General features: G+C 40.2%; 1 protein-coding gene across 1 annotated transcript in view; it reads left to right on the forward strand.

Moving 5' to 3' along the window:
• Window positions 1-23791, forward strand: part of PFKFB2 (6-phosphofructo-2-kinase/fructose-2,6-biphosphatase 2) — a 43349-nt gene extending 19558 nt beyond the window's left edge. The window contains exons 9-16 of the mRNA XM_015427813.1: window positions 1416-1623; window positions 3636-3782; window positions 4157-4261; window positions 5520-5649; window positions 6322-6384; window positions 7178-7251; window positions 14504-14695; window positions 23314-23791. Of these exons, the coding sequence (XP_015283299.1) occupies window positions 1416-1623; window positions 3636-3782; window positions 4157-4261; window positions 5520-5649; window positions 6322-6384; window positions 7178-7251; window positions 14504-14695; window positions 23314-23337 (943 nt within the window). The 3' untranslated portion in view covers window positions 23338-23791. The remainder of the gene's footprint in view (window positions 1-1415; window positions 1624-3635; window positions 3783-4156; window positions 4262-5519; window positions 5650-6321; window positions 6385-7177; window positions 7252-14503; window positions 14696-23313) is intronic.
• Window positions 23792-24047: the final 256 nt, after the last annotated feature.

A 24047-nucleotide genomic window follows, 5' to 3' on the forward strand; every position in this document is an offset into this window, starting at 1 on the left:
AAGACAAATCTTTCTGCAAACCTGAGAAAAGCCCCAGTGTTTGCACAAAAATCTAAAATCTTAAAAAACAACAAAAAAACAGAACCACAAAAACCACATGGGGGATTAACTCATTCCCAGTAGAAGCCGCACCTGTACCTTTAAGAAATGAATGCCCTCTGCAGTGGTCATTGGGGGGATGGTAGGCAATCACAACAATACTGTCAGCCTTCAAACTTTGATTTATGTCAGTAAACGGAGGGGATGGGGAAAGGGCCCTTTCCAGAACTGTTTTGGCATTTGAGAGAAGTTTCATCAGGACCAGGCCTGACACCAGCCACTGCCAGGCCTGACTGCTCGCTACTGTTCAAAGGCAGCCACTGCACAAAAGTCAGTGTTCTATAGCAGTTTCAGACTAGGGTCTGAGAGTAAAAGTAAAGGTAAAGGTTCCCTTGCTCGAAAGCCAGTCGAATCTGACTCTAGGGTTGCAGTGCTCATCTCCGTTTCAAAGCCGAAGAGCCAGCGCTGTCCGAAGACATTTCCATGGTCATGTGGCCGGCATGACTAAACACCAAGGTACACGGAACGCTGCTACCTTCCCACTGAAGTGGTACCTGTTTATCTACTTGCAATTTCTTGCTTTCAAACTGCTAGGTTGGCAGAGACTCTAAGAGACTGAGGTTCAAATCCCTATTCTGCTGTGGAAGTTCACCAGATTAACCTTGGACCAGTCCCTGCCTAACCTTCCTCACTGGTTTGTTGTGGGGATAAAATCAAGGACAGGAGAATTATGTATATTGCTTTGGGTCCCCATTGGCGTGAAAGATGTAGTATAAATGAAGTTAATAAATATAGCTGAAGATGGAAGACAGATAAAAGGTAGGCTGGCTGGAGGATGGAAAGGAGACCAGGAAAAGGAGAAAGGATATGAGAGCTGCCAGGAGGAGGGAAAAAGGAAATGGCTTTGAGAAGGGGAGGTAGGGTAAAATGAAGTGATGTCTGTCCCCCCCGTCTCCAGCAAGTCCTTGTGGGTTCCCATCTTGTAAAGCTTCTATTTGTAGCGAGTAATCTGTGATGGCTTACTCCCCCTTAAACCTATCACTTGATGCTACAATCAATACGTGATGAAAAAATTGTGTGCATCACCCTTTAAGTGTCCACCTCCATTTCTCCCCTTTTAATGTTTAAAGGCAGAAGAATGCACTTCTTCAAGTATTTTAAACTGTGCAACTCCAGCTACCAGTGGTGCCTCATAATTTCCCACATTTCCAGGATAGATCCTACAAGTCAGTGCTGGTGAAATCAAATCCAGGGCCACATAAACACTTAATCAAGTATACAAAGCCCTTAAGGGGTCACATTTCATGTACATGCAGAAGAAAATCTGGACTGAAGTACTTTGACCTACTCTGATACCTGATGCTTCTTCATTGCAGAGACCTCTCTTTCATTAAAGTGATAAATGTGGGGCAACGTTTCCTCGTCAACCGTGTCCAGGATTACATTCAAAGTAAAATTGTCTATTACCTCATGAATATTCATGTTCAGCCACGCACCATATACCTTTGTAGACACGGTGAGAGCGAGTGCAACCTTGTTGGCAAGATTGGTGGGGATTCAGGCCTCTCGACACGAGGGAAACAGGTATGGCACAGAGAGGGTAAGCTTTGTTGCTGTGGGTGCTCACTGCGCTGTGCTCGTCAAAGTCATGCTTCTGGGTGTTGGTGAACTTTCAGGAACCGTGCGGAGGAGTTGTAGGGGGCCGGCAGTGGGAGGGGAGAATCAGTGAAAATCTCATGCAAGCAAAACGAAGTATAGGATCCAACCCCATTGAATCGAAACTGGGGTTCAGATTTTCTGATGATCAGTTTCAGGGGAGCTAAATAGTAAAAACATGCAATAATTACACCAAAAATAATAGTCGTCGTATTTTCATTCCTGTGATTGGATTCCCACTGATGGGACACTGTTCAGCCTGTTGTGGAATTCTGAGGATGTCTGCAAGCCTTTGGGAAAACAAACCCGTGCTCCCATTAAGACACCCATTTTGCTCAAAGAGTCAAAATAGTCACTCGCTATATTCGTAATGCTGGGTGTAACCATGCGTATAAGCAAGTTGCTTAATTTTAAGCCAAGAAAGTAATATTTGCCATCTTTGGAAAATACATTCCTTCTATTTTTTTATTTATTTAAAGCATTTTATGCTGCCTTTCCACCTGATCTGTCCCCAAGGTGGCACACATAGAAACACTAAAACATCAGAACAGTTAAAAACAACATTTAAAATGATAAAATAATTCAGTACAAATACAACAAATGCCCTGACCTGGATAGCCCAGGCAAGCCCAATCTCGTCAGATCTTGGAAGCTAAGCAGGGTCGACTCTGGCCAGTACTTGGATGGGAGACCCTCCTTGGAATACCAGAGGCGGGGGTGGGCTTTATTCAGCTACCTCTCTGACTATCCCCCAGGCCCCCAGTAGGGGTCAGTCACCAGAGACTGTCATGACTTCCACATGCACACACACTCACATGCACATATAAAAAAATAAAAAAACCCCCCCCCCCCCCCCCCCCCCGTACAGCAAACAATACCAGAATCAAGGGAAAGGGCCAGTTAGGTTATTGGGGGGATGCCAAACTAAACAAAAAAGTTAGATTCAGGTGGGTAGTCATGTTGATCTTAAGCAATAAAATAAGGTTTCGTGTGCATGCATCCTTCTTCCTATATCTTGTATCTGATGAAGTGTGCTTGCACATGAAAACTTATACCCAGAATTAAACTTTGTTGGTCTTAAAGGTGTCACTGAACTCCAACTTTGTTCTGTAAACAAAAACGTCTTCACCTGCTGGCAGAAAACACTGATAGAAGGAGACTGACAAATCTTCCTGGGGAGGGAATTCCAAAGTTTTGGTGCCATGATCAAGAAAGCCCTTTCTTAAGTCACCATGGGTCTAGCCTCAGGTGGCGGGGGCAACCAAAGCAGAGCCTCTGAGGATGACTGGAGTGAATGGGTAGGTTCATATGGGAGAATGTTGGTACCAGGCTGGGCAGCACCTTGAATTGAGCCCGATAGCAAACTGGAAGACGGTGTAGATGGAACAAGACTTGGAGGGATATGGTTCCTGTGACCCACTCCAGTCAACACTCTGGTTACAGCATTTTGTACCAACTGCAGCTTCTGGACAGTCTTCAAGGGCAGCCCAGCATAGAGCGCATTGCAGTAATCTAATCTAGATGTTACCAGGGCATGCACTGCAATGGCAAGATCCTTTCTGCCCAGGAAAGGCCACAGCTGGCACACCAAAGCTGGTGGAAGGCACCCCTAGCCACCACTGCCACCTGTTTATCCAACAGGAGGTCCAGGTCCAGGTGCACCCGCAAGCTGTGAACTCCTGGTTTGGAGGGAAAGAACAAACAATAAACAGTGTTTTGCTATAAATGTGGGCATATTTAATTAGTTGTATGTAAGGAGAGAAAAAGGAAGGAGGGAATGCATGCACCTGAGGATCCCCCCAAGTATTTCAACAACATTTGTCATCATATAAGAACTGTGCCAATGTCAGAAGCCGCAGGTCTCATCTTCTTAGTGAAGGGCAACCTCTTTCCAATACAAAGATGCCACAAACTTCTCAATATACTTTATTGGTTCCTAGTTTGCGCAAGCATTGAAGAAATTCATCAAAGAGCAGGAAATTGTGGATCTGAAGGTGTGGACTAGCCAGCTGAAGAGAACCATCCAGACAGCCGAGACCTTAGGTGTACCATATGAGCAGTGGAAAATTCTTAATGAGATTGATGCTGTGAGTAGCATGTTGGAAAGGCCAAACACTGAATTGGGGGGAGATTACAAGTAATTCGTTTTGCTATACTATAAATAAAGGATCCTTTCCTTCAAGAAATGCAACCACTACTCTAAGCAAGGGAGCTCTGAGCATTTTGCAGTGGAATAAATGAACCGGTTTGATCTCAAAATCTCAGAAGTTTCCACCCAATCATGTACATGTTTACTTAGAATAAATCCCACGAAGTTCTGTGGGGCTTACTCCAAAGTTCATGTGCATGAGATTAAGCCTCTTGTATAATGGGAAAATTCCACTGCTAGCAGAGCATGTGGGCTCCAACCCACTGATAAAATTCAGGATCTCTGAATGGGATATAATTTCTCTTTTTCCAGGGAGTATGTGAAGAAATGACCTATAAAGACATTCAGAGGACGTACCCAGAGGAGTTTGCACTTCGGGATCAAGAGAAATACCTTTATCGTTACCCTGGAGGAGAAGTAAGGGTGTTTTATGATCAGTTAATAAAATATCATCACTTTGACCTTACAAGTTTTGAGGTTGCTGGTGAAGATACGAGGCAGCAATTGCAAAACACAATACAACAGAAGATAATATGGTAGATAATTCTCATTGTCAAACCTGAGTTATATTAAGTGATAATCTAAATTTGTTTTTTTAGTTCTCCAGGTAGTCTCATATCTACATAATCAAAAGTGTGACTTTTGTACATTTATGGCCAGCTAGATTTGGTGATGATTTGATCCATGGATTGATCCCCCAGCTGTTTGTAGAACTTTATATTGCAGCTGTGTGCAGGGCCCTAAGATAGAAAGGGATCGTAGTCAGGTGAAGGGGGATAACTCTTTGCTTCCATGCTGTTTTTTCAGTCTAAACATTCTCTCTCAAAGGCCATTATACCACATAGGTGCTATGCGGATACCTGTATGTTTTCCCTTTCATGGCAGATGGCCCCAGGGGATGATTCAAATCATGGAAGCAGCAGAGGAGCAAAGAGTTAAAAGTCTGTCACTACTTCCCAATCCAAATCAAGGGTCTGTGCATTTGCAGTTTAAAGTTTTGAAAAATAAGGAGTGGGGGGACTCTATACACAGACTTCCAGTCATGATATCTAGTTTTACCCTTAGATTTCTTTAAAGATCAAAATGCTAGTATAACATCAACCTTTGAATCAATTGACAGATTTTCAGGAAACTACTATAATGTGGAAGGAAATTTCTGATCTTTAAAATACAACAAATCCCTTACAACTTTGTAACAATAATTTTCCTGGTACCTGCCTCTCTTAAGTGTTTCATTTAGTGGTGTGGTGGAAGCACCTGATGTAGCACTGGCAAGTTGAGCAATCGTAAGTCTCTCTGAGCATTCTAAAGGAAGAGCAGAAGTATAATATGTAGTAATAATATCTAACAAAGTTTAAGTCCAGTGGCACCTTTAAGACCAACAGAGTTTTATGCAAGGTATAAGTTTCCATGTGCATGCACACTTCTTCAGATACCTGTGGGGTAAGAGGAAAAGTTTTGCACTTTGCTCACTCTTCTGCCATTTCCCATACCCTGGGCTGTTTTGCCCCATAGACAAAAACATAGACATAACCACATGACGCCTGTGGGTTCTCCCTTTGTAATAATTGATAATAATCGTCGTCGTCATCATCATCATCACTTTGAACTCTCATGACTAGGTAAAATCAGATGACTTAATCTTATTTGGATTAACATATTTCTTACATTATAGTCTTACCAAGATTTGGTCCAGCGCTTAGAACCTGTGATTATGGAACTGGAACGTCAGGGAAATGTCCTAGTTGTCTCTCACCAGGCAGTTATGAGATGCTTACTGGCCTACTTCCTTGATAAGAGCGCAGGTAAGAAACCAAATAGTTCTCTGTTACTCCTCAAGCAAAAGAGGTCATTAAGTGGAATGTATTTTTTTCCTCAGGAACCGCTATTCGCTTATGGTAGTGTAAATGCAGACATTCGCTTGCATGCAGGAATTTTCTGATCCTTGAGAGTGTGATATTTACATGTGGCAGGAGGAAGCACTTACTGTGTTTGCCTGGTTTTCTCATGCTAGCTGCCTAGTTTTTAATGCTGCTCAGCATAACAATGTCAGTAAAGATGCTGCACTTTAAAAGATCCATATGTTACATAACATCAAAGAATCTCTACCACACAGAAAGTGCAAGAATCTCTACTTCATAGAAAGTGCAAGACTGCTATATTCTAGATAAAGCTGCATTGTCTGTAGATTCTCTGATAGGTTCTCTGGGCGGAATCCAGGCAGCTTTTTCATTTAATCTCACCCAGTTCCTCTCCTCAATACAATCTGCATGCCTTTTGTTCATGCAAGTCCCGTTATCCCCAGCATAGCCTTTTTGGTGCTCAAAGGAGACATTTCTTCAGAAAAGCTGGTTGGATCCAACCCTCTGTGTTACTACTTGCTCTCTGTGTCAATAGAGCAGTTGCAAAAAGTATGTTTTGCACTTCATATCCTACCTACAATTTTTATTCTTTAATTTTTCTTTGTGGTCTTCTAGATGAGCTGCCGTATATGAAGTGCCCTCTTCATACCATTTTTGCACTCACTCCAGTTGCTTATGGTAAATATTTGTTCATTCATTTGTATGGGTATGTGTCAGGTGACAGAGAAGGGGGTCAGGCAGAAGAACCAGTGATGTGAAGTGGTTAGACTGCCAGCTTAAGATTTGTTTTCAGATGTCTGTTCTTTCTCTGAGTTCAAAAAACATTATTTACAGGGAAATCTTTAGCAGACTTCTAAATCCATTGGAATCAATGGTCTTAGAAGGGTACAACTTCCCATAGGATGACATTGTTAGCCTCCCTGAAACTTGGTTTCCTATTTTAAATCTGGGTGCATACACCCTACTCTGTGTTGCTGAAGAGGCTGTCATGGTAAGAAACCAGCTCAGCCAATGTTTTGTGGAAACTGTTGAATTACAGTAGGACCCTGTCTCTTCTTTTCCTCTTCATGTTCATATCTCTGCAGTTCTAATGCTGGCATTCCTCCCTCTTTCAGTTTCAGGAACCAGCTGAAGCCAATATTTCTTTTTCTTTGTGTATTGCTTTTCAAATGCAATCCATTGGCACCATAAAGACTAACAAAATTTAACCCAGCACAAAATTTCATGACTCAGAGCTCACTTCATCAAACACAGTCTATAGAGTGCCCCAGATTCCTGTTTTATGTTGCTGCAAGAGACTAACAGTGCTATCCTATGCAAATTTCCACCATTCTTTTGATTTCAATGGGCTTAGACTGAAGTACCTCTGCATAGGATTGCACTACAGTTTTTGCAATAATTTTATAGTACCATTTGTTTTAAAAACAATGTGTGGTATTAAAGTTAATGTTGCACTTTGAAATTTATGAAGGTTGTAAGCTGGAAATGATCTCCTTGAATGTGGAAGCTGTGGACACACATCGAGACAAGCCATCCATAGCAACAGTATGTACAGTGTACAAATTCTGATCCATGTCCATATTAGCCTGAATTGCTTGGATTTAGGATGTCTAGTCCAGTTAACATCAACAGTTTAGGCCTCAGATCTTTGGCTTCATTGAGTTGTGTAGGGGTTGGTGTAAAGCTCTTAGAAATCAGTGGGATTTTCTTAGTTTAATTCAGATGTTGGCTTGATTGTATAAGAGATTAATATATTTCTGGTACATTTAGCGCACCCCCCAACCATTTGTGTAAAAAATTAATCCAGTTGTGGTTGTTTGCTTTTCAAGACAAATCATGGAATGTTGCCAGATTAGAATTATTTATTTAGAATAGAATTAGCAAACAAATCAATGATGGGGAAATTCTAAAAATATATATATATAACATTCTTTAACACTGTTTAGCAATGACAGGCAGTTTTCTTTGACTTTATTTTTAAAAATACAGGTAAAAAAACACAGGTGAATAACTGCCTATCGGGGTAATTTTTAAAAAACAAATTGGCATGAAGGTTCTAAATTAGTTCTTTACATTTTTGCAGCTTTAAAGTAAATTATGAATGACATTAAACAAAAAGAGGCATTATCATATTCCAGGTACAGTGTGTTTTGTTGGGTTTGGCATTGAGCTCTGGAATGTGAAGGTCACAGCTATAGTAATCTTCAAACTTTGAGCTTCGGTACCTCACAGTGCAAACCTAAACAGAGTTACAACCTTCTAATCCCATTGACTTTAACAGTTTAGGATTGTACTGTCAGTCACCTACTTGTTGATGCCCTTGCCAATTAACTGAGCCTTAGTCTCTAGATATGTGCAAATATACGATGAATATAGGCAGCTGTTTACAATGTACTGATGCATTGCCTCTGCTTATATCCACTGGGGAAACTTGTAATTTCCCTGACTGTAGAACGCTGTCAGAGGATGAGGAGAATTTTACCACATAGCCAGACCCTGTCAGAAATCTGGGGTAGCAGGAATAAAAAAATCTCATTCCATTCACAACTACAATCACTGTATTACAGGTGACCTATTTGTAGGCTGCTAAAGCAGAGGGCAACAACAGATCCAAAAGTACCAATAACTTTTTATACTCTATTAAAAATCAGGAAAGGGACATTTGTACTCACACGGTAGATACTAATGTCTGTACTGCAAATCCATGTAGGAGAAAAGAGGAACAAGGTGCAAGATTGAAGAGTTTTATCAGAACTTCTGTATCCTTACACATTTTCCTATATATTTCTTTGGGGAATCTAATACAAAGTCAAATATACAGTCATAAATTCAATTAAAATGTGTATATGGAATAATAATTTAAACATTCTCTTAAAATTAAAGTAACTTGTAAACTGAATTAAAACACAATCTGAACATGGTATAGGGTTAATTTACATATTCTGTAGTGTGGAACAAAAATTATATAGTTTGTAACCAAAAATCCTTTAATACTGAGAAACATAAAAGAACTCAAAAACATTAATGCAAGGTCCATATCAGAAAGTAGACAAACAGACAATGTGGCATCCCTTCACAAAAACTTCAGTGGCTTCTACCTTGAACAACTGGATGAGTTGGGTAGAGCTCACTGTATGTTGTAGCCAGATATGATGCAATACATTCAGGGACCTTTTTACCTTTAAAGGACTGCAGATCTCAAAAATGCTTAGTCACCATGACTAGATAAGTATAGAAGGTCCATGTTCAAGGTGGGAGCCACTGAAATTTCTGTGAAAAGTATGCCACATTGTCTATCTGTCTACCTTTCTGATATGGACCTTGTGCTAATTTTTTAGAGTTCTTTTATCTTTCTCAGTACCAAAGCATTTTTTTTGTTATAAACTATGTAATTTTTGTTCCACATTAGAGAATATGTAAAATAACTCTATATGATGCTCAAATTGAGTTTTGATTCAGTTTACATTTTCATTTTTAAAGAATTTTTAAATTTAATTGAATTTATGTTTGTATATTTTACATTGTATTAGATCCCCCGACGAAGCATATCGTGAAATGTGTAGGGATCTAGAAGGTTTAATAAAACTCCTCAACCTTGCACCTTGTTCCTCTTTACTCCTACCTACAGCTGTGGCCTTATCTTCTTCCTGTCTACAAACCAGTGTGTTGAGAGTGGAAAACTGTTTGCATGTTATTTCATTAAAGTGCCAAAGGTGTCAAGATAGCAATCATTGTGTAATACACAGTTCTGGTATTTGAGGAAGTTGAATAATTTTTATACATATCTGGGGCCAGGGGTCAATTTACTACCATTTGGGGTTGCTTGCTGTGCAGGCGGGTGAAGTTCTTGTGGGGCTCAATGTCACTGCGCGGCCAATCATACTTAGCTAATCTTAATCCAAAAAAGAATTCACTGGCAATTCAAGACACTGACTTAAAATTTAGGCACTTGGTCGTGGCTTCAGTTCTGCAGTAGCTGAACTGCAGCTGACAATGCTTAACAGTCTCACAGCAATGTCTCTTTGCCAAGAACCAGGATTTTTCAAAGCACTCAGTGCTTTGAATATGCTGCCTCACCTGTAGGCATATAGATTTGTTAATTTGGCAGTTGTAATTTCAGTAAACAAATTTCAGATCACTGATAATAACAGATGTATTTTATGGGCTCATATTAATGGGACCTGATCTTGATTGCCCAGGCTGGCCCAACCTTATCAGGATTGGCCCTGGTTAGTACTTGGATGGGTAACCACCAAGGAAGTTCAGGGCTGCTATAGAGAGGCAAGCAATAGTAAATTGACTCTGTCCATCTCTTGCCTTGAAAACCCCACGAGGTTGCCATAAGTTGGCTGCGACTTGACAGCACTTCCCACCACTAATGGGAACTATTCCAGTCTTCGGGCATTTTAACACATGAGTTCTTTCAATCAGTTTGTAATGTGAGTGCAAATCTTAGCTTGGCCAGAATGTTCATTTGCATTACAAAAGGTGTTTTCTTCCTCTGTCCAATGAAGGAAGACTCTCTCCTCTGCAATAATACCTCTCCTCACCTCCCCTGTCTCATTAACTGCCAGAGTGGTGCACTGGTTGGACTAGGTTCTGGGAGACCCAGGTTCAACTCTTCATGCTGCCATGGAAGCTTGTTTGGTAACCTTGGTCCAGTCACTCTCTCCTACCCTCACCTAACTCCCAGGGTTGTTGTGAGGATAAGGTGGGGACGAGAGAACCCTGTACACCATCTTGAGCTTCGTGGTGGGCTGGTGGGATACACTGGGGACAGATGGATACATTGGGACTGAATATAACACTACTATTTGTGCTAGGACTTGCATAAAGCAAAAATAAAAACACTATAATGAAAGTGCTACAAGGGAAAATAGCTATATAGGGGAAAGCATGCATGGACTAAGAGTTATAACTGTGCCATTTTTAGGACTTTGGAAAAACTTAAATGTATCTAACATTAATAAGTTAGGCTGCTTCCACGTGGGAACTATTCTCCATTGTGGACTTATTGACAGTGTGAATGCAAAAGCATTCGCAATGGCAACAGCAAATGATTCTCTGGTTTTCCTCCCCATCCCTTTCTGCCTGTCATTCTTCACACACATCCCTTCCTGGAAGGATTTTTGCCAACTTTTTGAAGAATTGTTAGTACAGTAGAGTACAGTACAGTGGTTTATTGTATTAAGCCATTGGTCATTGCAAAATAGGAGCTGCGGTGGCTCAAGTAGTTAAGACGCTGAACTACAGGCTGTGGAAGGTCAGTAGTTCAGCAGTTCGAGACCCGGGTGCCGCATGATGGAGTGAGCTCCCATCTCTAGTTCCAGCTCCTGCCAGCCTAGCAGTTCGAAAGCAAGAAATTGCAAGTAGATAAATAGGTACCACTTTGGTGGGAAGGTAACAGTGTTCCGTGCACCTTGGTGTTTAGTCATGCCGGCCACATGACCACAGAAACGTCTTCGGACAGCGCTGGCTCTTCAGCTTTGAAACGGAGATGAGCACCGCAACCCTAGAGTCAGATTCGACTGGCTTTCGAGCAAGGGAACCTTTACCTTTACCATTGCAAAATACAGAATTCAGCGGAACATAAAATATTAAAAAGCACCATTAATATCCAAGTTAAAATTAACTACTAATCAATAATAATAATAATAATAAGAAGAAGAAGAAGAAGAATACAAGAAGTTTAATCACCATCAGGTAGCCTGCTCCTTAGATCTAATCTTAGATGTGGCTACAGCAAACAAGGAAACTCTATGGGATAGATTATCTGAAAGCAAGAATGCAATCTTTTCAGTTTCTGGGTATGCTTGCATGACCGGTAGAATTCCTGCTAAAAATTTATCTCTTGGAGTGCTATAGAGTGGACAGTCAAGTATGTAGTGAGGAAGGTCCTCCACCACTGGCAAGCCACAAATACAGAGACATTGCTCTTTTGGAGTATGCGAACAATGGCCAGCCAAAAGTGCTGTTTGCATAGTTTGGAATAGTAAAGCTGTAAAGGGCACTCTAAGGTTATAGTTAGAAATATTAACTAGGTAACTCGAATGGGTAACTAGGTAACTCCACCTGCGGTGGTAAAATTTACAATATTTATACCAGGGAGCCACTTTAGATTTCAGAATTAGAGAACAATCGATCAGTGCATCAGCATCATATATCCAGTCCCTAAGTTGTGAATTCTCAGCTGAGGCCCTGAGAAGGTCATCTGGATATTTTTGGATAATGGTATTAAGAATGGAGGTTGTCTGATTGTTGCCTTATAGAGTTGGAACTTAGAGGTGTGTTCTTTTTCCAGTATTTTATGACCGCCAGGTGTGCCCAGGCCTTAAGAGAGGGGAGTCCCAGTTCAGCTCTCATCAAAGATGTGGGGGTGCCTCTGGGCAAAGCTAGAATTCGCCCTATAAATTGGTTCTGGATTACCTCCAGATTAGCCAAAATATCCCCCTTCCAGCCCCAAACTTCAATTCCATATAAGAGGTGGGGGGTGACCTTGCTGTTAAATAATTTCAGTGCCGGGTCAATCAGATGTTCACCCTTTGTGTGGAAAAAATGTAAAATTGATCCTACCATTCTTAATGCTGAAGATTTTACTGATGCAAGATGGTTTTTCCAGTTCAGAGTCTCCGTAAAGGTTACTCTGGGAAGAATTGTTAGTAGATTTATCACTAAAGTGTATCACAACACATAAGCCTACTATGATTTTTTGAAGAAACAGCAAAAAGCCTTTCAGGGCCCCTGAAGGGTTAGCATTAAATGATGGGTAGGGGAAATGGTGCTGGATGTGGTAGGGAGATTCAGAAATTTATACCTTCCTATCCACATGTGAACCTGCTTTGACTCCAGTGATTTCAGAAACATCAGATCAAAGCAGCTTCTAGAAAAATCAGAGCAAAGGAGGAGAACGAGAGGAAGAAGATCTGTGGGTGATCCAACAAACCCTGCTGCAGTTTGAGAGCCAGGGTGGAGCAATCTCAGACTCCAGAAATCATGAGACTGGAATACAGTGTCATGGTCTTGGCACCATCCTATGCCTAATTGTGTCATTAATTATATTGAACATACACTGTTGTATTAATTTGAGTTTTCACTAGAAATCTAGTCCAATCCAGAAGGCTTAAAAACTAGCTTCTTAAAAAACCACAACTCCCAAAACAGTACTCTCACTATGCTCCCTGAGCAGCCAGAGGAAATAATGCTGCATCATCACTTCCTACCAGCTCCTCTAAGACACAACAGCAGGGCTGTGCCACAGGTTTGCTTAGATATTGAGGGCTGCTGGGAAGAACTAGGTTGGCACCACCCTACACCCAAGTATTTGAATCCCAAGAAGCTCCATTCCGCTTCCCCTACCATAGGATACTGCTTTACTAGCAACAAAATAGCTGAAATCTTCTGATCTGTAAGAGAGCACTGTGTTTCTGCATGCCAAGAACCTGAGTGCATAACTGCCTTAGTAGTCCTGACCTGACTTGGATAGGCCAGTCTAGCCTGATCTCATCAGAGCTTGGAAGCTAAGCAGGGTTGGCCCTGGTCAATATTTGGATGGGTGACCACGAAGAAATATCAGGGTCGTGATGTGAAGGCAGGCGATGGCAAACCACCTCCGAATGTCTCTTGCCTTCAAAATCCTACTGCAAGCTGCAACTTGACGGTGCTGGGGGGGGGGCAACAGTGGGAGGGCTTCTAATGTCCTGGCCCCACTGGTGGACCTCCTGATGGCACCTGGTATTTCTGGCCACTGTGTGACACAGAGTGTTGGACTGGATGGGCCTTTGGCCTGATCCAACACTGGCATCTCTTATGTTCTTATGTTCACTTCCCACCACCAGTGGGACTGAGGAATTTTTTCCCCTGAAGTAACCTGCAGTCATTTCTCAGGAATATCGTCCCCTTAGCTTACCCCCCATAAGAAAAAGTCACTGTTGACATTTATTTAGAGATTTGGATAAATTATAAGAGATGGGAATTTTTAACAGCTTTGAAAATCTAAATTGTGATCAAGAGCTGGAAAACAGAGGTATTTCTCTGATACACTTAGTATTTGACTGTTGCACAAACTTTTTAGTTAAAAGCTGTTGTTTCAGCTGCTGTACATACCAGTGAGAAGAAAGGAAAGTGAGTACTCTCAGTCCATGACAGTTTCCAAAACAGTTAAAGGGAAGACTTTTTTAGGGTGAAATCCTTGTGGGGAGGAGGATTTAGGCATGGTTTATAAGCCACAAGGCCCCCAAGTCCCTTCCTATTGTGGAAGAGCCTACACGTACCCCCTTCGTACTCCATACATCTCCCACAAAGTGTGACACAAGGCTTCAAGCATGTAGCTGAACACAAAGTGGCCTGGTGTGTGAGAGATCTATTCCTATGTTTTCTGAAGGTGAAGTATTGCATAATCTGCAACTGTCATGCTTACACTCATGCACAGAATAAATGCTACATCTTAGAGAAGGGGGTTCATGCCTACTGCTCCATCACAGGAAGGGACTTAGTAGCCCAGTAATGTGTAAAGTATCCCTGGATTTCTCCTGGAATACCTGTGCACCAATTCCATTACAGGAAAGAACACAGTGGCCCAGTAATATACTACCTGGATCTTAGATCAGGGTACATATATTGCTGGCTGGATGCCTGAGATAACAAATCAGTTATTCTGTCAGAGGGCTCTATTTCAGTCCTGAAAATCAATGTCATATATACAATGTCTGGCATGAGAAATATTCAGTGGTATTAACTTTGATTTAAGATTTTGTAGTTTGACTTCTCATTCTTTATGGTATCCTCCATTTTCAATCAGAACAACCTTCCAAAGAGCCAAACCCCTGTAAGGATGAGAAGGAACAGCTTTACACCACTAGCCAGCTCGGACACAGTAAGGCGTCCTCGCAATTACAGTGTTGGGAGCAAGCCCCTCAACCCAGCAGGGTCTCTGCTGTTCCCAGAGGCTCGGGATGCGGCCAATGAACAGAAGCTGCAAGACGGTGTTCAGGTGGTAATTCCTCTCTCCTAAACTGCTGTCAGAAAGCCACACGTGCAGTTGATTCAAAGCAGTGCAAAAATTGGGCAACATGGCATTTGTCAGTGTTGTTCTTCATAATATAGAGCAATTTACATCTGCCATCCCATTGAAAGTAATTAAAAGTGGGAAGAGTATGCAATTCTATCCTCTCTGCCTACCAATTATTTTAATTTAGAGTGTCAACACTGCCACTTTGAATACTAGTGTTTTTTATGTTCTTGCTCCACTGGCAGTTCCAAATGATATTTGTCATGTGTAATGTAATGCCATCTTTGAATATATAAATGTTAATTGAAGGCTACCAACAAACTTTTCAGAAATCCTACCTCTAACATATATGGATCATTGGATAGAACCACTATAAAAAGTCAGGAACCCAAGAGCCCTTTTGTGCGGGGCTAAATGCTTCTCGTTGTGCATATCAGTTTCCACTTTTGGAAGCAACCTCTTGCACTACATCTAACACATAGCTGGAAGCTTCACAGATCTCTCAGTGTGTGTGACACAGAGAGAAAGAGGGAACACAGAATACTGGGCCAGTGCCCTTTAATCTTGGCCAAAGACTGCTCTGCTCCACTCCAAAAATCAAGTGCACTTTGATGACCTCATCTTTAAGAATTCCATTATAAACAATTGACTGAAAAGGAATGACATCTTCAACTGCTGCAATTTTTTCTTTTACAAAAAAACTGTGTTTCAGAAACCAAGAAAAAGTCTCTCCATTGAACCTGTTATGGAGTATGTACATTTTAAAACAAATTGGGCAGATAAATAAAGCTTTTCACTGGATCCTGTTTCCTGTAGACACAGTGCACTCATAACTCATAACTTTCTCAGGTGGATAGTCATTGTTACTATTCAAAAATTGGTTGTTACCAAGGCCGCTATACTTATCCCCTAGACAGGATAGATAAAAGGCTTTGCCTTACAAAAATTGAATGTGCTGTAAAATAAGCTCTCTTGCCAAATGTGCAACTTTTCTTGCCTTTTTTTCTTTTTAATCAACTGCTTCTATCTCAGGCTACACCATGCATTCAGATGCTTTGTAATTGAATAAGGGTATAGATCTGGGCCCCATGTTTACTGGGTACTTCAGTCAGAGTTGCTTCACTAGACAGTGTAGTGGTGCTGCAAATGAACAAATTACATAGAGACCCCTGTTCATTGGTTATGGTATCCCACCACTGTGGACACTCATTTTGTTATGATCCTGTAAGACATGTGATGTCAGGCTTTGCATAGTAATATAAGAATATAAATCTGTTGGGGCCAGGTTTGTCGGGGGGGGGGGATGTTGCACAAATGAAGCAGGTGCTGAAATCTTGCCTTACTTTTCAGAGCTCTTCTGAGCAGCATCAGTACCAGCCTAGTAATTAACTGTGGGCTAGCTGACTTGATCTCCATCAAAGGCCTCATTCTAAAATTGGAGTATGTTGATTGGGGGTGGTAATCTTGAGAAAAGAGAGGTACAGACTTATTTTTGCACCTTCTGCTATTTTGCACTGGCTTGAAAACAGCCGTATAGGTAATCATGATAGCCCTTACTTCACTAATTAACATTCATGGGCTTTGTTTTGTGCTATGATTTTGGATATATCCACTCTAGTCTCCTTGTTTGTGGGGATTGTGTCCATTCTCTTTCTGTATGCTGCTCTGCTTTTTGCTTTTTATACCTGCACTGAATTACAGCTTGAGCTTTCCTATGCTATTTTTTTCTTTGCAGCTTCAAGTGGGAAGTGCTTGCCTGTGAGTACCATTGAGAACAGTTTGTATGTGTTGTAATATATATAGATATATAAATGAATAGGCACTTACTGAGAGATGATCCGAAGTCCGTTTAGAAGGAAGGAATGTATGGAAAGGAGGTATCAAATAATGCTCCTGCAAACTAGAAAGCAAGGATTCAGGTAGGGTAAAATATATTATGGGTTATATAACAATAGACATTTATATAAATTTAAAATAGAACAAGAATGGTTCAAATCACCAACCTATCTTTAAGTAACTTTACTGAAGTTATAACTTACTTGTTAGGATTTTAACTTTACATCCCTGTGGCTGCATTCACATATCATGATAAACTGTGGTTGTGCAACAGATTATGGTTTGTCTGCAAGAAATAAGTAACCGGTCCTTGTTTGCACATAAACCTCAGTTTGTTTGCCTTTTTCCTCTTTCCCATCTTGGAGCAAGGAGGACATCCTCATTTGTTGCAGTTACAGCAAACTATAGCTTGTGAATGCAGATATCACAACAACTCATGATTAGAACCAATTGTGGCAAGAAACCAGCTACAAACCCTTGTTTGAAATCATAGATTGGTACAAACTAATAAACCCTGCTTTGTTTGGACTTTCTGCATTCAGACATTTTGACTAACTGGGGTTTGATCAAAACACAGGTTTTTGTGATGTTTGAATACTGCCAAAATGTAAAATATGAATAATGTTTGCAAACACGTGAATCATGGACAAATGAATCCACCTTATATGGAGTCTGGCTGTTGGCCTGTCTACCCTGTGTTGTCAGCAGCTTACTGTGGTCTTTCTCAGTCCTGCTGTTGTTTTCATATTGGGGGTGTCACAGATTGGGCCTGTAGTCTTTTGAATGCAAACATGCTCTACCACTAGGCTACATCTCATCCAAGTACTACATGGGTTCACTCATCAGGAAGCCACAATGGAATCTAGCTCCCTGTTGAGTGTAACAAACCTGGACTGGCTTACGTGCATTGGTCCTAAGCTACCACATGTTTATTAGTTCATTTCCCATTTGTAGGCTTCTGTATTTGGATGAATGATAAATTATGTCAAAAACGGATGGACCACAGTTGGTTTTTCTTGGTCAGTCTTGCTTTACCATAGCAAACCAAGAATTCAGTACTTAGACATGAACATCTTCAAAATGCTAGTGTGAGCTTTGATATGTGTTGTCCAGGCACAAGTTATTTATTTATTTACTTGACCTTTCTTAAGGTCAAGGTGCAAGGTGGAGACTCAAGGTGGATTACAAAATATAAAAACAATTCAATCAGCATAAACCGTGCAATAGGACTAGTATCACAGAATTAGAAAGCAATGCAAATAGAAAGCAGAAAGTGGATTGCAAAGGCAGAAAACAGTGCAGTAAAAGCAAGATGATACATACAATAAATATTGCAATAGATTACAATTTTGTTCTCTTATAAAAGAACAGCTCTGGACTGTTCCATTATACTGCAATTCTAATTCCCTTATAAAAATGTCCTCCTGAACATTTCTGATTCGAGCATATAAGAAGGGTTGTCGTCATAAATATCCTGCTGACACATATCTGTAAAATGATACCTCACAGAAAGATAGTAGAACTACTTCAGAGAGGCCTGTTCCAGTTCCAGGTTGTTGAGCAACAGTGGAAGGAGGCTAGTCCTTTGCTGAAATTGCTCTGTATGCCTTTGATATCTAGGATTTCTTTGTGCCTGTACACTATTTTGAAAATAATGTGTTAAGTCCATCCATATGAAGTATAATCCTATCAGGATGTCTGAAGATGGAATAATATAATGTTTTGTGACCTTCTAAGAGATTGTGAGTTTGTACATTACTGCTTTTAACATGTACCTTTGCCAGTTTGCTAAAGGAATCCCTTCTTGCTTTTAAAGAATAAACTTCCTTAAAAGGAAGAAGGGATCCTTCAGCAAATTGGCTAAGGTACAAGTGATCAATGTTCCCTCTAAGCTGAGTAAGTGTGAGCTAGCTCACACTTACTCAGCTTAGAGGGAACACTGCAAGTGATGCTGGTCATATAACCTGTTATGTGCTGCTTTCTTTAGGAAATGTAGCTGAACCATACAGCACAGGCATGGGCTAAAGCTAAAGAATGCTAAGGTTGGGAAATATTTGTATGCCCTCTTTCTCACATTATGATGAGAGGGCATGTAAATGGCTTGTTATCCCCCTGTCTACAGGTAGAAATCAGATGAAATCATCATCTGTGCGCCCCTCATGTCTGTCTTTGTTACCAAGTCAGAGGAGAGAGGCCTTTGCTGCAGACCTGTACAGAATGGCCAGTCTGTCACTTTTCTTCCCTTGCATAATTTGACTATGATGACGCTACACTCACCTGTACTCCCCTCGACTGCATTGACTGGCAAATCTCTCTTAATATACCACCTTTTTCCATTTTACATGTGAATCTCATATGGTCAGCTTCTAATATTATATTTATGAATGTGTGTGTGTTTCAGTTCTTTGACACTGTTGGTGTTGTGTGAAGTTGTTTGTATGTGTGATTTTTTTTGGTTGCATTTCGTTCTTTTGTAGTGTGGAATTTCAGCTTTGCATGTACTAAGTGGTGATTGTGAACGTTTCATTGTAACACTCATAACATTACTTTTATCGACCATTTATGAAATGCAGTTTTCCTAGAATTTTAACCATTTTGTAGTTACTTGTGGCTTTACAGCTGTGAGTGGATAACCTTGGAATAGAGAAATACCTTTTGTTAATGTGTTCAGGCACATTACTATCTATGATGCACCTTAGGTATTTGCACTGTTTCTGTGATCTGGCTTAATGAGAACATTCTCAAAAGAAATGGAAGATTATTTGCCAATACAATATGCTTTATTATATGCCCTAATTTGCCTTAAATGTTTTGGCTTTGTTTATTGCTGCCCTGGGAAAATGTTCCTGTGTTTTCCATACATAAATATTTAACTCCTTCCATCATTTGCAAGCTTGGGTTTAAACAAAAACCTTGACAAACTCTAGATTTGTGAACTTGAGCTTAGCCAAATTCTATAAATTTGATCCTGTGCTTGCAGAAACTGAAGAGGGAGGGATGGAATTATTCAGGCAGGATGGTGAAGCATCTGGGATTCTCGGTTGTATACAGCATTGATATCATGACACAAATTCATATCTTAGAAAGATGTTTAAAGGTTACGGATAATGAAGGAGCAGGAAGGTGAGATAGTGGCCAGGAAGAACTGCATGAGACTTGACCAGTCATATAAAGCTTGGACCTCTTCAATGGGGGCAAAATATTTTGCATGTGAAAACAAGATGTGAAGTGCTATGACAGATCCTGGGCCTATAGTTTCTTGTTTGCACCACTAGCAGGAGATGGTGCAAATAGCTGCTAATCCAGACATACTCTCATGGATGTAACTGCAGAGTATGTATGAGGAAGGGAAATTGAAAGCAGAACATTTTAAATTCACAATTCCATTAGTGACATGCTGAGAGGGAAATTATTTTATGGACTACCAAGTGGGAGACAGAGGTTTCAGTTATTTGAAAGGAGACTCACAATATATTGTTCCGTTTGAGTAGCCTGAAATATACAGACATCACCATTAATATATTTTACCACCCATCAGTTATATATGATAGTGTGACTGTAAGGTGATTCAAGGTAACCAGGTAGGTAGTCATTGTTAAGTGGTCTTGTGATAATATATGTATTTAATTTCTTTTACATCATTTCTATTTAATTATTTTACATCATCAGAAGGGGATGTTGCATTTTTATCCCATTAAGTGGGGAGGAGTGTTACCCAAGCACAATCTATCTAGCCTTGGTATATCTTACGCTTCATACTTCTTGCTTAACCAATAACACTGCATTTCAGCTGTGTGCTTCCACATTGCAAAACCCAGATGCATGGATGTGGTTTTGGTAGCTGTAAATTCTTTGCTCAGGAACAATTTTAGCTGTAGGAGAACAGTCAGTCATGCAACAGCTAGTGGAAGAAAAGATGAGTGGACTGGTTGCTGTATCAAGAGAACCAAATTACTTTGAGAATGCTGAAAAAACTGTAAGGTAAGCCCTGAGGAAAAAAAACAAGAATTATCCAAGTGCACAAGCATATGATTGCAGAGTAGATGTCTCAAATATTAATTTGCAACTATTATGGATCTAGAAAGATTTCTATCTCAGTTACTCTTGGACATAGTACATTTAGTCTTAGCCTAAAGACAGAGGTGGGGAAGAGACTAAGATATTTGTTAGACTACCCGACCTTTCAGAATTATTCAGTGATGATACTATACTGTATCCTGAATGTATTATGGGCAGTCTGTCCAAACAACCATCTTACAACTCATCCTGTAATGCACATATCTGTGCTCAAGAAGTCCAAAGCCATAGATGCCATAACAAACCAATAATCTTTTTTAATTTAAATACTGCTTGCTCAAGTATATGTTTTTCCTGTCAGAGTCGAAATCCCAATAGCCTTTCCCATTTTGTAGATTAATCAAAAATTGAAGTTAGTGTAGGATAGTTTACTGTATGTTGAATGAAGTAAGATAACCTAGACCAGCACTTTACTGTATATTAGTTAAATAATAGTTGTAAATTGCTGAATAGCTCCTGGTACAATTATTTTCAAATATTCTAAGTATTATTTCAGTAATAGAATGCTAGAGTCTCTGTCTATTTTCAACTGGGAAAGCCATCAGTAAAAGCCAGTCTAAATGCACTGCAAATTTGCCACTCTTGTGATCCATGATCTTGTTAGTCTGGTGTTATGCTACTCATAGAAGTTGGCTGTTTGCATGTGCAGTTCCAATTCCAATTCCCTTTATTGCCATAACGCATGTGTGGTTCATGCCTGTGATCTTCCAGGTGTATGGTTTGAACCGACTTTCATATTTGAGAGGAGAGGATCTCATAAGATGCTAGGCTAGAGTATAGTAGTCCAAGAGACAATGCAAGAGGCAATATATTGTTGCTGGATTGAATATTCTAAGCTGCCCTTCAGTCTGCTCACTCAAAACATATCGAGCTTGGCCTTCAAGCAGTTAATTTCAATAAACTCTTAGCTCTTTTTGAGGTCATTTTTTCTCATTTCAGCCAGGGTGCTGTTACATTGTGGTCTTTCCCAGAGATTTGTGGGATCTGAGTCTGTACAGTTATGGGAAAGATTACATTAGTAGCATGATATGTCCAGAGAGCTGAACTTTTTAACAGTGTGTTGCTGGTTTTGTAGTAAGCCTTTTATCTGACATATCATCTATGCTTCTTGGGATAGCTGATCATGTTTCAGACTGGAGAGCAACATGCATTGCTTTCTTTTATTCTCTAATGATAAAAGTGAAATAGTAATGAGACCATAGCAGGTGTATTTGAACACTTACTTGTATGATAGAAGAAAAATGGCTGTTTTACCAAAGCTTCAATAGCACACAAACCTAAGCAGTTATGACACTGTATTGTATTATAGATAACAATATGAATGTTTGGATAGGATCAAAAAGGGACTGCCTGATGATGGTGTTTGAGCTCCTTAAGAAGAGCTTCTGAGTTGTTCATTTGGTCTACTCATTTGCTATATGAGCCACATGTTGAAAGTGCCAGAAGAAGAATTAGATTACATTTGTATGCTGTAGCAAGAAACACATTGATGTTTGCAATGATTATTTATATATTTAGAACATTTCTACGGCACCTCTCCAGAGAAACTGCTTGAGGTGGATTTTGTCTTGAGTATAGTGGAATTACATAAAATGGTACTAGCAATGTTCACCATAGAGTTTTTACCCAAATGCTAGAGCGTCCCCCATACTGTGCATAAACTTACTTACTATTACTACTACCCTTACTACGTGCCCGGCATGATGGCATCACCTCCAGGTGACGTAATTGTGCCAGGCATGACAGGGCTTTTCAAGGGTGGGGCTCCCCCACTGGCTGGCATTGAATTGGGGGCCTCAAAAGTGGGAAAAACCTGGCCCCCATCAGGTGGATGGCAACCCTAAAGACAGTATAAAAAGCTATTCTTCAAAAAGAAAATAAAATTTCTTTTCTGTGTGCTTAGGCGGAGGATGTATATGTTGAATCATGCAGTTTGAATGTGTGCACTTATGAAGTATTAGCCTGCCATTTGTTAACTTTATGTGCCAAAGGAAATATACATCATAAAGTCATACAGCTGGTATTTTCAAATAGAGTAGCCAAATATGAATACTGTGGTGATATCAACATGTCTTGAGTAATTGTATTGGAACTGTGAACTTTCTTTTGGATCATGTAAATAAAATAGTTAATTCACTGCAAATCTCAAAACTATGCTGCTTTTCTTTTTCCATCACTTATGGCTAGTATCCATTTCAAATATCTGAGAGGCAAAATGACACCCTTTTAATTTCTGTGCAAATTGTACAGGTGTAAAAAAAAAAGGTAGCTTTGCTCATCATAGCTAAAAGTCAGCCCCATACCCCCACCCCCTGTGCAATAGCAGGAATTGCTCGCTCTTCATGGGTTGCCACTTTGAAGGGCTTTCTGTTCCGTGGTGAGGGGTTGGGCATTGCAAATGAAAGGTGGTATGAGTATATGAGGTGAGAGGAAATGGTATGGAGGGTTTGGATCTGGGTGGGTAAATTGAAAAGATCTATAGGTTGGAGATACAGGCAGTCTGTAACTTTAGAACAAGTGTCAATTCCACATGGCTTTAAAACACTCTGTTTTGTCAAATGATGCAGTGTGCAGCTATCAAGATTTTAGTAGAAAACCAGGTTGTAGTCCAGAGTGTCAACTGGATAGTCTTAAGATCTAATTTCTCTTTTTGTTTTTAATTTTTGTGTTTGGTTTCTCCTTTTTAGAGAACAGCTGGCTTAGTAATGTAGAAGTATTCCATCTGTGTCTTTGAAAATCGACATGAAGGCCTCAGAAAATGCATCAACTTGGAGTGGAATGCCTTACATTTGATGGAAGCCTGTATGTTCAATGAAGCTACTGTCTTGGGGCTTTAAAACATGGTGGGCATGTTAGTTTTTTGAATCAATGAACTGTGATCTCCAATATCTCAAAAAAACAGCAACAGTGGTAGTAGTGAAAATTCTCTGTGTGATAAATGCTCCTGCAAGCTCTCTTTGCACCTCTCAAGACCCTGTGATGCACTTACAGTATGATGAAGTTACAGTGCAAATTTATACCAGGTTCAAACTTGTTTAAGTGTCATGGCCACAGCCAAGAGATCCTAGGTGAGGTATTTCTATAAAAGGCAAGGTAACAGTATCAGAAAACAATCAGCACTCCTGCAATGCTATAGTTTTGGGAAGGAATTCTGTAACATTTAAACTGGTTTCAACCCAGCTTAAATTTGTATCATGGGGTGCCTTGATTCTGCTGTGCTGCCTAGAAAAGTTCTTTTTCTGATTCTGGAAATTACTGTATAGGGACAGCATGCTGGTATGTCTCCCTTCACTTGAATATGTACTTTACAATTTCAGTGCCATTCATATTGGGCACTTACTTATATCCTGGAAGTCCATAGAATGAGTGCCAGCTGTGATTGTCACCCTTATTTTGCTTTAACCTGTAGTATTATTTACTT

Source organism: Gekko japonicus, unplaced genomic scaffold, assembly GCF_001447785.1.
Source record: "Gekko japonicus isolate JY-2015 unplaced genomic scaffold, Gekko_japonicus_V1.1 scaffold413, whole genome shotgun sequence".
In the NCBI taxonomy this organism is placed as follows: Eukaryota; Metazoa; Chordata; class Lepidosauria; order Squamata; family Gekkonidae; genus Gekko; species Gekko japonicus.